At 36.5% G+C, this 11,975-nt stretch overlaps 1 protein-coding gene across 5 annotated transcripts in view; it reads right to left on the bottom strand.

The window, feature by feature from the left end:
- Positions 1 to 11,975, bottom strand: part of DGKH (diacylglycerol kinase eta) — a 173,262-nt gene that overhangs the window by 40,506 nt on the left and 120,781 nt on the right. For all 5 annotated transcript variants that reach the window (XM_011369749.2, XM_023536372.1, XM_011369748.2 and 2 more), the window contains exons 14-15: positions 9,659 to 9,744; positions 890 to 989 (exon numbers count right to left, since the gene is read on the bottom strand). In XM_011369749.2, the coding sequence (XP_011368051.2) occupies positions 890 to 989; positions 9,659 to 9,744 (186 nt within the window). The remainder of the gene's footprint in view (positions 1 to 889; positions 990 to 9,658; positions 9,745 to 11,975) is intronic.

Raw genomic sequence — 11,975 nt, 5'->3', positions numbered from 1 at the left:
GGCAAAGAAACATTTAGGACTGAAGCTGTTGATGCTGCTGCCTAACGTAACTTTTATCTCCCAATAATTTCCAGTTCTTTGCTCCTCACTTGTCTCTGATGACCTGCCAAGACAAAGTTACAGCGGGGAGAGTCACGAGAAATAAGTGTGACTAGAGAGTGTTTTCTGAAGCTTTCCACAGAGTGGAAAAACATGAGAAAGAGACTGAAGGCTCCAAACGAATATTTATTTCGGTCTTTCTTTCCTTCCACTCAATTACACCACCGTTGATGGCACGAACCTGGGGCGACCCCTCTCCTCTGCGTGCCCAAGAGAGCCCAGCCTTGCTACGAACGCCCTGTCAAGAACTCAAGAAGGCAAAGACAGCAGTAGCTTTGGCGGTCAGTAAACTCCTCTTATTGTATGTCGCCTTGGAAAGCTCACAGAGGGGGTAAATCCGTGAAGATAAAAGCAATGTAAGAAACAGAACCCTGGCAGGGACTGAGGACCGTAAAGTGCAGGCACCCTGAGGAGCTGTGCTGGGAGGGACCCCGACTGGCCCCAGTTCTGCCTGGAAATGGAAAGCCTTTCCTCTTCCCACCGGGACACCGGCCAACTCGGCGCTGTCGCCGGGCGCCCCGACTGTTGTGCGGTTCTCCTTTGAGCTGTCAACCAGTGCGTCATAAAATTCGATTTGTCAGCAGGTCTCCAGAGATGCAGTTTTCCTACATCCTAAAAGGTTGCCATAAAACAGAATGTTTTTAAACCCTCATATCTGAATCAAAAGTAACTTTTCTCTTGATTTATGATATTTTTGGCAGGAAAATCACTGAATCAATTGAGCTGTAAAACAAGTTCAATGTTAACACTGTAAGTGAAAACCTCGGATGCCCCGACTGTGTGTCCTTACTTTATTGGCCACGGCATCGGCAACAACAGCGTTTTCCAACGTTTTTTCATAAGCCTTCTCTACTTTGGCAACAAAATCCTTGACAGTTTCACAGAGTATCCTTTGAAGAAAAGAAATTGTGCAATTTGGTAAACTCAGTAGCCTGAATTGCTTTGATTTATCCAGATATTGAAAATAAGCACAACTAAGCAAACTGTCAAAATACTGGGATCGTCTGTGTTATAAACGCATTCTTCTATCTGCTATGTGACATGTCCTAGATAACTCCAAGGCGTTCCAATTGATAAAAGGTAAAAGGACACATGAAGAAACGTTGCTCAACATAAATAAAAGTGATTTTAAGGTAATAACAAGTCCTTGTCAAATATTTAAATTATATCTTGGTAAGAATATTTTTAGATCCCATTTTAAAAAGTGTTATCGCCTACACGTTATGTATTTTTCATAATAACGGAACTTGCAGGATTGAACAACAAAGGATAACCTTGTCACTTATGCTGTCACTGCCATACATCCGATGGCTATCTTGATAATACATTGTCCCTGAAAAGAGATTGTGTGTTATGCTAAAGATCGATCTGCCACGCACTTGAATTGAGTTTTATTTTCTGTATATTCATTCATTTTTTTTTCCTTACAATAACATGCAAGGTTAATTTAATTTAGGTCTTGTTAGTGTCAGCAATATATGGTTTCTTGTTTGTTTCTTTTAATTACACGTAGTTTCTTTGTAATAGAACTAAATAGACTAAAATGAAAAATGATCTGAAATGCTAATAAATCTGTCTTTCAAAAGTCTCTGGAGCTGGTGTCGGATTAAAAATGACACCCAACAGAAAGGTAATATATGATCGGCAAAGGCTAATAGTGATGCTGAAAACAGAATTAGAGTACTTAAAAATATTTCTCTTTATCATTGGTATAGATTGAAAAAGTTGAAGGAAAAAAACAGGTTCTAGCAGTTATTTTTTCTGTTATACTCACTTCTCTGGTATGTGAGTGACATAACGGTTAAGTTTCCAGATGCTTAAGTATCATGAAATTGAGTCATTCGATAGATACAGGATCCTCTATCTCTGTCTCTGTCTCTGTCTCTCGACCATTTCTAGATTTCATTTGGACAAAATGTAGCATTTCCTAACCCTCAACCTTCTGGTTGGCTTTTTAAACTCAAATTTCTACAGAGAACCTAGCTTACTGTTTATTAGAGTTGCATTCATGTGCTTCACATAGCGTTTTGTCTTTTTGGTTCACATAGAATATTTTTATGAAATTTCTTGAAATATTAAGGTAGGCTATTATGAAATTTCTTCTGTGCGCCTGACTGAAAGTTTCTCTACGATGTCCCACTTCTAGGGAAAGGAGACACTGACATATCCTCCTCTTCATGTAACTCCAAAATAGAAGGTTTTTTTTGTTTTTTGGTTTTTTTGGCCATTATTACAACACCGTCTCGATATAGTTTTTCTTGAATTTGTGAGACTGTACATGCTATAACATGATCACAGCTACTTTTGCTGTATTTTCCTAACTCCTGGGGATCGAGCCTGCTGGTCCATCTGCCTAGGATTCTAAGGAGCAGCAGGCTGACCTTCCATAGCTGTGCTGAGGCAGACGAAAGCTGGAAGACAGAATCTGAGTCTGGGCTAGGAGAAGGCTCGCCACAAAAGGTGTGGGAAGAATCAGAAGAAATAGTCTATGTTATGGTCCATTAAGTTCATTCTCCAAAAGTCATAGGATTTTATATTCTGGAGAAATGAACTAACTTTTTATAACACCTAAATAGTGAATGCAGAATTTTAAAAATAGAAATAAAACATTTAAAATGGTACGATTTCAAAGTCACATCCACTGGGAACTTGCAAATTGGAGAAAAACAATTTTAATGTGTATTTACTATAGTTAACACAAAAGAGTTTCTTCAACTGAGACACAGTTTCCTACTTTTATACATAAAGATTTCTAGAGAACATGCAAAAACCAAATAAAAAACGTGGATAATAGATTTTCCCACAGAGCTAAAAAAAAAAATTTTAAATCCCTAATAATATCTTGAATTAATGTTAAGATAAAATTTTGATGAAATATTTCCAACATGTTATCTGTTTTTCATACTCCTTTGAAGCTGAACAGTCAACAGCATGCACCAAATCTATATTGAAGCTGACACACTCCACATTTACCATGCTTGATACTTCTGCCATCATCTCAGTTGTATTATACATACGATCTCCACTTCTTATCACTAGTAGCAGCACCTTCATTTATCAGTTTTCCACTTATTTTCTTTTTAAATGGGACAAATGACAATGAAACACGCAAATGAACCCCTAAGATGAATATGGCGATGATGCCGAAACATAACCATCTACTGGCAGGCACAGGCCATCCGACGAGAACTTGAAAAATTCATTTTTCAACTGATATGAAAAGTTTCAATCAGAAATTAAAGGTGATTTAGGAGTATCAACACCTAATAGAAAAAGTAAAACCTAGCTATCCATGTGCTCCGAGGAAAGATTCTAAGAACTACATGCTTTGCCTCATTTTCTCAAGGAGGGGGTTGCCAAAATTACTTCTACGGCAGACTACGAATCTCAGATTCTCTGGTTCTATGACAGTGTTTCCAATCTTATTATTTTTTCCTGCAGCTGATCCCATGTTTTGAAAAGTTTTGTCTACAGAACAAGCTGCATTTATTTAATAACTTTGCTTTTCATTTTTATTCATGACACCTATGGCTGCTAATTAGTGCTTCTGATTCTCAGAAGATAATTCACATTATCATACTGAACCTCCAAAATTCCAGAGTCAAAGAAATGGTGATATTATGTTGGTTAACCTATATTAACTACTTTAGTTAACCTACATATAGCTATGCTAACAGGTATAGCTTTTTCCATGAGCATTTTCGACATTTTAAAAATAGTTAAAAACAGCTTACTGGGAATTACTATTTTCTGAAATAAGTATATACATGCATATGGTAAACTCAGTAGCCTGAATTGCTTTGATTTATCCAGATATTAAAAATAAGCACAACTAAGCAAACTGTCAAAATACTGGGAGCATCTGTGTTATAAACGCACTCTTCTATCTGCTATGTGACATGTCCTAGATAACTCCAAGGCGTTCCAATTGATAAAAGGTAAAAGGACACATGAAGAAACGTTGCTCAACATAAATAAAAGTGATTTTAAGGTAATAACAAGTCCTTGTCAAATATTTAAATTATATCTTGATAAGAATATTTTTAGATCCCATTTTAAAAAGTGTTATCGCCTACACATTATATATTTTTCATAATAACGGAACTTGCAGGATTGAACAACAAAGGATAACCTTGTCACTTATGCTGTCACTGCCATACATCCGATGGCTATCTTGATAATACATTGTCCCTGAAAAGAGATTGTGTGTTATGCTAAAGATCGATCCGCCACGCACTTGAATTGAGTTTTATTTTCTGTATATTCATTCATTTTTTTTTCCTTACAATAACATGCAAGGTTAATTTAATTTAGGTCTTGTTAGTGTCAGCAATATATGGTTTCTTGTTTGTTTCTTTTAATTACACGTAGTTTCTTTGTAATAGAACTAAATAGACTAAAATGAAAAATGATCTGAAATGCTAATAAATCTGTCTTTCAAAAGTCTCTGGAGCTGGTGTCGGATTAAAAATGACACCCAACAGAAAGGTAATATATGATCGGCAAAGGCTAATAGTGATGCTGAAAACAGAATCAGAGTACTTAAAAATATTTCTCTTTATCATTGGTATAGATTGAAAAAGTTGAAGGAAAAAAACAGGTTCTAGCAGTTATTTTTTCTGTTATACTCACTTCTCTGGTATGTGAGTGACATAACGGTTAAGTTTCCAGATGCTTAAGTATCATGAAATTGAGTCATTCGATAGATACAGGATCCTCTATCTCTGTCTCTGTCTCTGTCTCTCGACCATTTCTAGATTTCATTTGGACAAAATGTAGCATTTCCTAACCCTCAACCTTCTGGTTGGCTTTTTAAACTCAAATTTCTACAGAGAACCTAGCTTACTGTTTATTAGAGTTGCATTCATGTGCTTCACATAGCGTTTTGTCTTTTTGGTTCACATAGAATATTTTTATGAAATTTCTTGAAATATTAAGGTAGGCTATTATGAAATTTCTTCTGTGCGCCTGACTGAAAGTTTCTCTACGATGTCCCACTTCTAGGGAAAGGAGACACTGACATATCCTCCTCTTCATGTAACTCCAAAATAGAAGGTTTTTTTTGTTTTTTGGTTTTTTTGGCCATTATTACAACACCGTCTCGATATAGTTTTTCTTGAATTTGTGAGACTGTACATGCTATAACATGATCACAGCTACTTTTGCTGTATTTTCCTAACTCCTGGGGATCGAGCCTGCTGGTCCATCTGCCTAGGATTCTAAGGAGCAGCAGGCTGACCTTCCATAGCTGTGCTGAGGCAGACGAAAGCTGGAAGACAGAATCTGAGTCTGGGCTAGGAGAAGGCTCGCCACAAAAGGTGTGGGAAGAATCAGAAGAAATAGTCTATGTTATGGTCCATTAAGTTCATTCTCCAAAAGTCATAGGATTTTATATTCTGGAGAAATGAACTAACTTTTTATAACACCTAAATAGTGAATGCAGAATTTTAAAAATAGAAATAAAACATTTAAAATGGTACGATTTCAAAGTCACATCCACTGGGAACTTGCAAATTGGAGAAAAACAATTTTAATGTGTATTTACTATAGTTAACACAAAAGAGTTTCTTCAACTGAGACACAGTTTCCTACTTTTATACATAAAGATTTCTAGAGAACGTGCAAAAACCAAATAAAAAACGTGGATGATAGATTTTCCCACAGAGCTAAAAAAAAAAATTTTAAATCCCTAATAATATCTTGAATTAATGTTAAGATAAAATTTTGATGAAATATTTCCAACATGTTATCTGTTTTTCATACTCCTTTGAAGCTGAACAGTCAACAGCATGCACCAAATCTATATTGAAGCTGACACACTCCACATTTACCATGCTTGATACTTCTGCCATCATCTCAGTTGTATTATACATACGATCTCCACTTCTTATCACTAGTAGCAGCACCTTCATTTATCAGTTTTCCACTTATTTTCTTTTTAAATGGGACAAATGACAATGAAACACGCAAATGAACCCCTAAGATGAATATGGCGATGATGCCGAAACATAACCATCTACTGGCAGGCACAGGCCATCCGACGAGAACTTGAAAAATTCATTTTTCAACTGATATGAAAAGTTTCAATCAGAAATTAAAGGTGATTTAGGAGTATCAACATCTAATAGAAAAAGTAAAACCTAGCTATCCATGTGCTCCGAGGAAAGATTCTAAGACCTACATGCTTTGCCTCATTTTCTCAAGGAGGGGGTTGCCAAAATTACTTCTACGGCAGACTACGAATCTCAGATTCTCTGGTTCTATGACAGTGTTTCCAATCTTATTATTTTTTCCTGCAGCTGATCCCATGTTTTGAAAAGTTTTGTCTACAGAACAAGCTGCATTTATTTAATAACTTTGCTTTTCATTTTTATTCATGACACCTATGGCTGCTAATTAGTGCTTCTGATTCTCAGAAGATAATTCGCATTATCATACTGAACCTCCAAAATTCCAGAGTCAAAGAAATGGTGATATTATGTTGGTTAACCTATATTAACTACTTTAGTTAACCTACATATAGCTATGCTAACAGGTATAGCTTTTTCCATGAGCATTTTCGACATTTTAAAAATAGTTAAAAACAGCTTACTGGGAATTACTATTTTCTGAAATAAGTATATACATGCATAAGAAGGTTAAAACATTCTGCCTTAATATTGTATTAATCAAATGGTATTAACAGAATAAGGAAGTTCTTTATTTTATCTAGGTGGTGGTCACGAGGATGTATATGTAAATGTGTGTATATTATCTGTTCTACTCACTAAGTTGTGCACTTATGATATGGACACTTTACCACATATATGTCACACCTCAAAATTTTTTTAAAGTAGAATAAAACAATTTCTGGAATTTGCTTAGAGATGTAGCAAAAGAAAATGGGGACTAAATGGCAAAATGTTGGTAAATACTGAAGCTAAGCGATAAGTACAGTGGGAAATCATTACTTTCTACTTTTATATATGTTTGAAAATGTCCGTAACTAAAATTAAAATAAAAATACATTGTATTACTGGTACAAAGTTATTACATATTGTCCTCTCTTTTCTGTTGTGAATCCCTTTATGTCCAATCCCTTAGAATTTTAATCTGGGGTCATAAAGACGGGGCAGCTGGGCAGGCCCAGGGGTACCGATGAGTGACAACAGGGGACCAGGGTTGGCACAGAATCTGCTTAAAGGCAAAAGACTTAGTCGGGGAGAAATCTGAAGCTAAGGCTGAGAGCAGAGCCTGGACAAGGAGCCAGGCCAAGGTCAAAGAAACATTTGAAACGTAATTGGGGAAAACATGAAGTGATGATTTAATGATTTAATCCAGCACTCTAGTTTATAAGCTCTATTTATTCTATTACTCAACTCAGTTCTTCTACCAGTCCATGAGGGAGGAAGGAGAGGCATTCCTTCCATTCTTAAACCCGATAAAACAGACATAGGTCACGAAGCTGGCGAATGGGGAGTCTCGACTGGGACCCCAGATTTACGCCTACTTAGTGCAACACTGCGACTTACTCCAGGGGTTTCTGAGCTGTTTTGCAGAACTACTTCAAAGATTCCACAAATGCTTGATTCAAATACCATTTAGAAGTATATGATTCAATTTTTCAAATGTTCAAATAACTGTTTGAGATAGTAAAGACAAATATGTTAACTTTTACTTCAGAATTCACGAGTTTTTGTGCAAATCTTGGACTAAAGTATCTTGTACTATTTTTATTTAATATTGGAATTCTGCCTAAGATTTTATTTGAAAAAAGATTCCCACTGCTAACAATGTTATACTTCACAGGTGTTAAGATTAAGGAAGGTAGGGAGAGAAGGGGGTGGCTGCTGTAACGGTCCTGTTTGCGTCTGTCCAAATTTCATAATGTTAATTCCATTTAATTAAAAATACGTAAGTAAATCATAAAAGTTCTCATTGCAAGGAAAAAAAAACGCAAGTATGTGAGGTGATGGATGTTAAATAAACTTATCATGGTAATAATTTCACGATGTATACATATATCGAATTATTATATTGCACACTTAAAACTAATACAGTGTTCTATGTCAATTATAGCTCAATTGAAAAAATAAAGCTTTAAAAAAGTATAAATATGTAGGAGGCATTAATCAAAATATATCAAACACATGAAGGTCAATCAATATTAAGGTTTTGTTAAAATCCTAAGTATGAAAAGTGACCAGGTAAAATATTTACTTAACTGTATTAAAGAATAATTCTTTTATAATTTGATATAAAATGGAAAGGTTCCATTTCGACTTTCCATCTTTCCTAGTAATGTCCTCTAAAAAGTCCTCTAAAGAAGCATTTGCTTTACAGAGAAAAGGTGATAAATACAAATGTCTTCCTTGTAGAAGAAACTTAGGAAATAATGAACTGAGGTTTATGAATTTGGCCCAAGATGATGAGAAAGACAATGGGGAGTGCTCAGGCCTGGGACAAACTGGAGACTTGTACTTTTCGCCAGAAAGCTATACAGTTCATTAAATAACACCGAACCAAACAACAACAACAAAAGCCACCCGCAGCACTGTCCATCAAACAAAGAGCGTCTGTGGCCCGCCCACCTGTCTGGGCAACATGTGCTTCCCTTGCCTTAGGTCACTCAACCCTTTTCCTGTTGCTCAGCCCTGTTTCCTATTTTTGGGGGTTATAGCACCGAAAGCAGCTGTCTCCACATCTGCACTTCTGTCACAGGTAAGTTTGCGTATACCGATTTATCTTGTTTTTCTTTGGTTTATTTGCATATTAAATACCTAATATGCTAAAGTTTGTGAATTTTTTCCTCTACCACTTCCCCATTCTCTTTTTTTCCTTCTCCCCTTTCTTTTCTGTCTCTTTCTCCACGATACTAATGTTTCTTTGTTAAGCCAGAATCCTAAAGCATTCTTTAATTTTGCTCATCAGCTGAAAATTTCAGTTGGTTTCATCCCCTCCTGTATGTAGCTGACTTTCCAGTTCTTGTGACATCGGTAGGGGATGCCTTAAAACTAAATTCTAAATTCCAGCGAGGCAACATTTGGGATACTGAAATCAAGTAGCTTTGGCTCCATGTACAGAATCAACTAAAATTGAGTAAAAATTAATCAACTTATTTGAATTCATAACTCCGAATTAAAATATAATTATGCAATTTAAACATGCTGAGAGATGTCATTTTGAAAAAAATCTCATCATTATTTTCTTTTCCCAATGTGAAGAGTTCCTGAATATGGTGTTCACTGAAATAATGAATTACAATGAAATGTGTTTTTCATCTTATAATTAATCATAAATACTCCTTTAAATAGGAACTTAGATTAATTAAACTCTAGACACTTATTGCACCTTTTTGACAAAAATCTTTCAAATATACTCTCTAAATATACTCCACTGTACATATGATGCTAAAGTAATTTTTTTAAAAAATTGATGCAAATTGAGTATATCTAACTCTATAAGCTACTTGCTAATATTTTGGGGGAAAATTCACAAAGAAATGATATAAATAATAGGAACTAGCTTTCCTTTCATTTTCACCATATAATTATGTCATGACTTCAGCTCTATAACTCACTTGGCAGATGCTATGACCACTGCGTGTTCATCAGAATTGAGGATTTTTGAAAGATGAGTTGCAACTGAGTCTTCATAAATTGTCATCTGAAAAAAGAATAAATAAAAAACATATTGTGTTATTGTTGCTAGAAATAATATAACTCAGTTATTACTGCTTCAAAATGACACATGTGACACAGGGCGATGGCTACAATGAAAATACACAAAAGAGTCATTACGCAAAATAGTGAAATATTTCCTTTCTGTGAAACGTTTTAGTTTCTGGAATTCTTAACTTAGAAATTCATTAAAAACCAATAAAATTTTTTTAAAATGTCAAGTGAATACGAAAAAGCCAAACAACCTAACAAAACATGCTGCCAAAGACTAGAAATTTAAAGAGGAAGGTATCCAAATGGTCCATAAACAGGTGAAAATGTATTCAACCTTATTGGCCATCAAGTAAATACAAAGTAAAACTCACAACAACCAGGAAATGCTAAGTATTTGTAAGAGCAACAGAACTCTCGCCCAGTGCTGTTGGGAGAGCAAGTTGACACCCACGCTCAGTAAAACTGTGGGTGGTGTCTCCTCAAGTTAACACGTGCCTAATACGGTGGGACCCAGCAATTCAACTTCCACATTTACACCCTAAAGAAATGCAGAATTGGGTTCGCCTACAGACGTGCACGAGAATGTTCCCAGCAGCATTCAAATTGCAACAAATTGTACAGGTAGCAAATTGTAACAGGCGACAAATTGGAGTGTATTCCTGCAATGGAATACTATAGGGCAATGTGAATGCATGGTTTACAACTCTGCCACACCATAGATGAGTCTCATAGACATAATACTGAGTGAACGAATTCGGAAACAAATGAGTACATGTATGAGTACATACAAAATGATCCTATTCGATAAAGTACACAAACAAACAAAACTCATCTATGCCGTTAGAAGTCAGGACAGTGGTTATTTGGGTGGGAGATGGGGGGGGTCGGTGGTGGAGGGAAGGGGGCATGAGCAGGCTCAGGGTTACTGGTAACGCTGCCCTGTGATCTGGGTGTCGATTACACCGGTTCATCCAGTTTGTGGAAGCTTCCCAAGCTGCATAGTTATGATATGTACACTTCTCTGCACATATAATTCAATAAAACATTCTTAAAAATGCTGAATGCACTGTCATACCATCATGTAAATAAACACTTCTCTCAAATAGGAAGTAATCAAATGCTCGAGGAGTCTTGTATCTGTCCCTTTTCTGACTCACACTTTAACATTCTGTTGAAAGAACACGTCTTCCTAATATGTGAAAATGTGCACAATATTTACACAGCCTCGTATTCAGAGCCTTCTATCAAATGTTTGCCTCAAATATATTCCGTGTCACGCAGCTCAAAAATTTCCAGTTTAAACCATCTGCTCCATCCAAGCTGGCCTCCTTTGCTCTTCTGAGTCTCTTCCCGAAGGGACCTCATTCCCGATCAGGCCGCGTTCCGCCGGTGGCACGTCACTCCGTGACTCCTTTACATGTCTCCCGCACTCCCTTCAAAGCCGGACCACCAATTTTACATGAAGAAAGTAGGGAAGGGGAGGAAACTCAAAGTTTCATACCATATTGTACTGACTCACAAATGTACTTTATTAAACTCCTAGGCTAAACCTTTAAAACTCAATCTTTACAGTTGAGACCAGAAAAATGAAATACATATTTTTAAAAAGCAATGAAAGGAAACATTTTTCAAAAAGATTAATTTCTTTTCCTACAGAGTAGACTGTCACAAAGCCTGAGAACGTAGGGGAGAATATTTTAAACTCTCATTAATTCCATTTGAATTTGTTTAAAAAGCCAAGATTTTGTCCATTAAAATAACCAAAGGCAAAGAATAGAACCTCTTCCAGAGGAAAATTAAATACCCTTAGTGTCAGAGCATAAAATTACTGATGTCACTTGTTAACCTAGTACATCGTTATTCAGCAGAGGCGGGAAGGTCAGGTAATTATAAAGTACCAGACACCGCGATTAAGCACTCTGTGTATATTTGTCCTGTTTCACGGCCCAGGTGCCTGAGGCTCAGGTGAGTCGAGAGATTTGCCCAAGACCCACAGATAATGAAGAGCAGGCAAGCGAGAGGCCAGGTCCGAGGACGCTGGGGCTTTTCCCACTATGCTGCCCCTTGTCCCCCGGCCCCCAAAGCAAATCTTGTCTTTGCTGGACTGTATGTGTCAAATACAAATTTCATCATTTCTCAAGTGTATCACTGTAACAGCCTCCTTACTGGGCCTCGTACGTCTCTCTTGCTCCTTTGCGAGCCATTCTCCACTTCGCGACACAG

The sequence above is a fragment of the Pteropus vampyrus genome, unplaced genomic scaffold (genome assembly GCF_000151845.1).
Source record: "Pteropus vampyrus isolate Shadow unplaced genomic scaffold, Pvam_2.0 Scaffold154, whole genome shotgun sequence".
Lineage (NCBI taxonomy): Eukaryota > Metazoa > Chordata > Mammalia > Chiroptera > Pteropodidae > Pteropus > Pteropus vampyrus.
The sequence above is the reverse complement of the archived record's forward strand: the minus strand, read 5'-3'. Positions and strand labels throughout refer to the sequence as shown.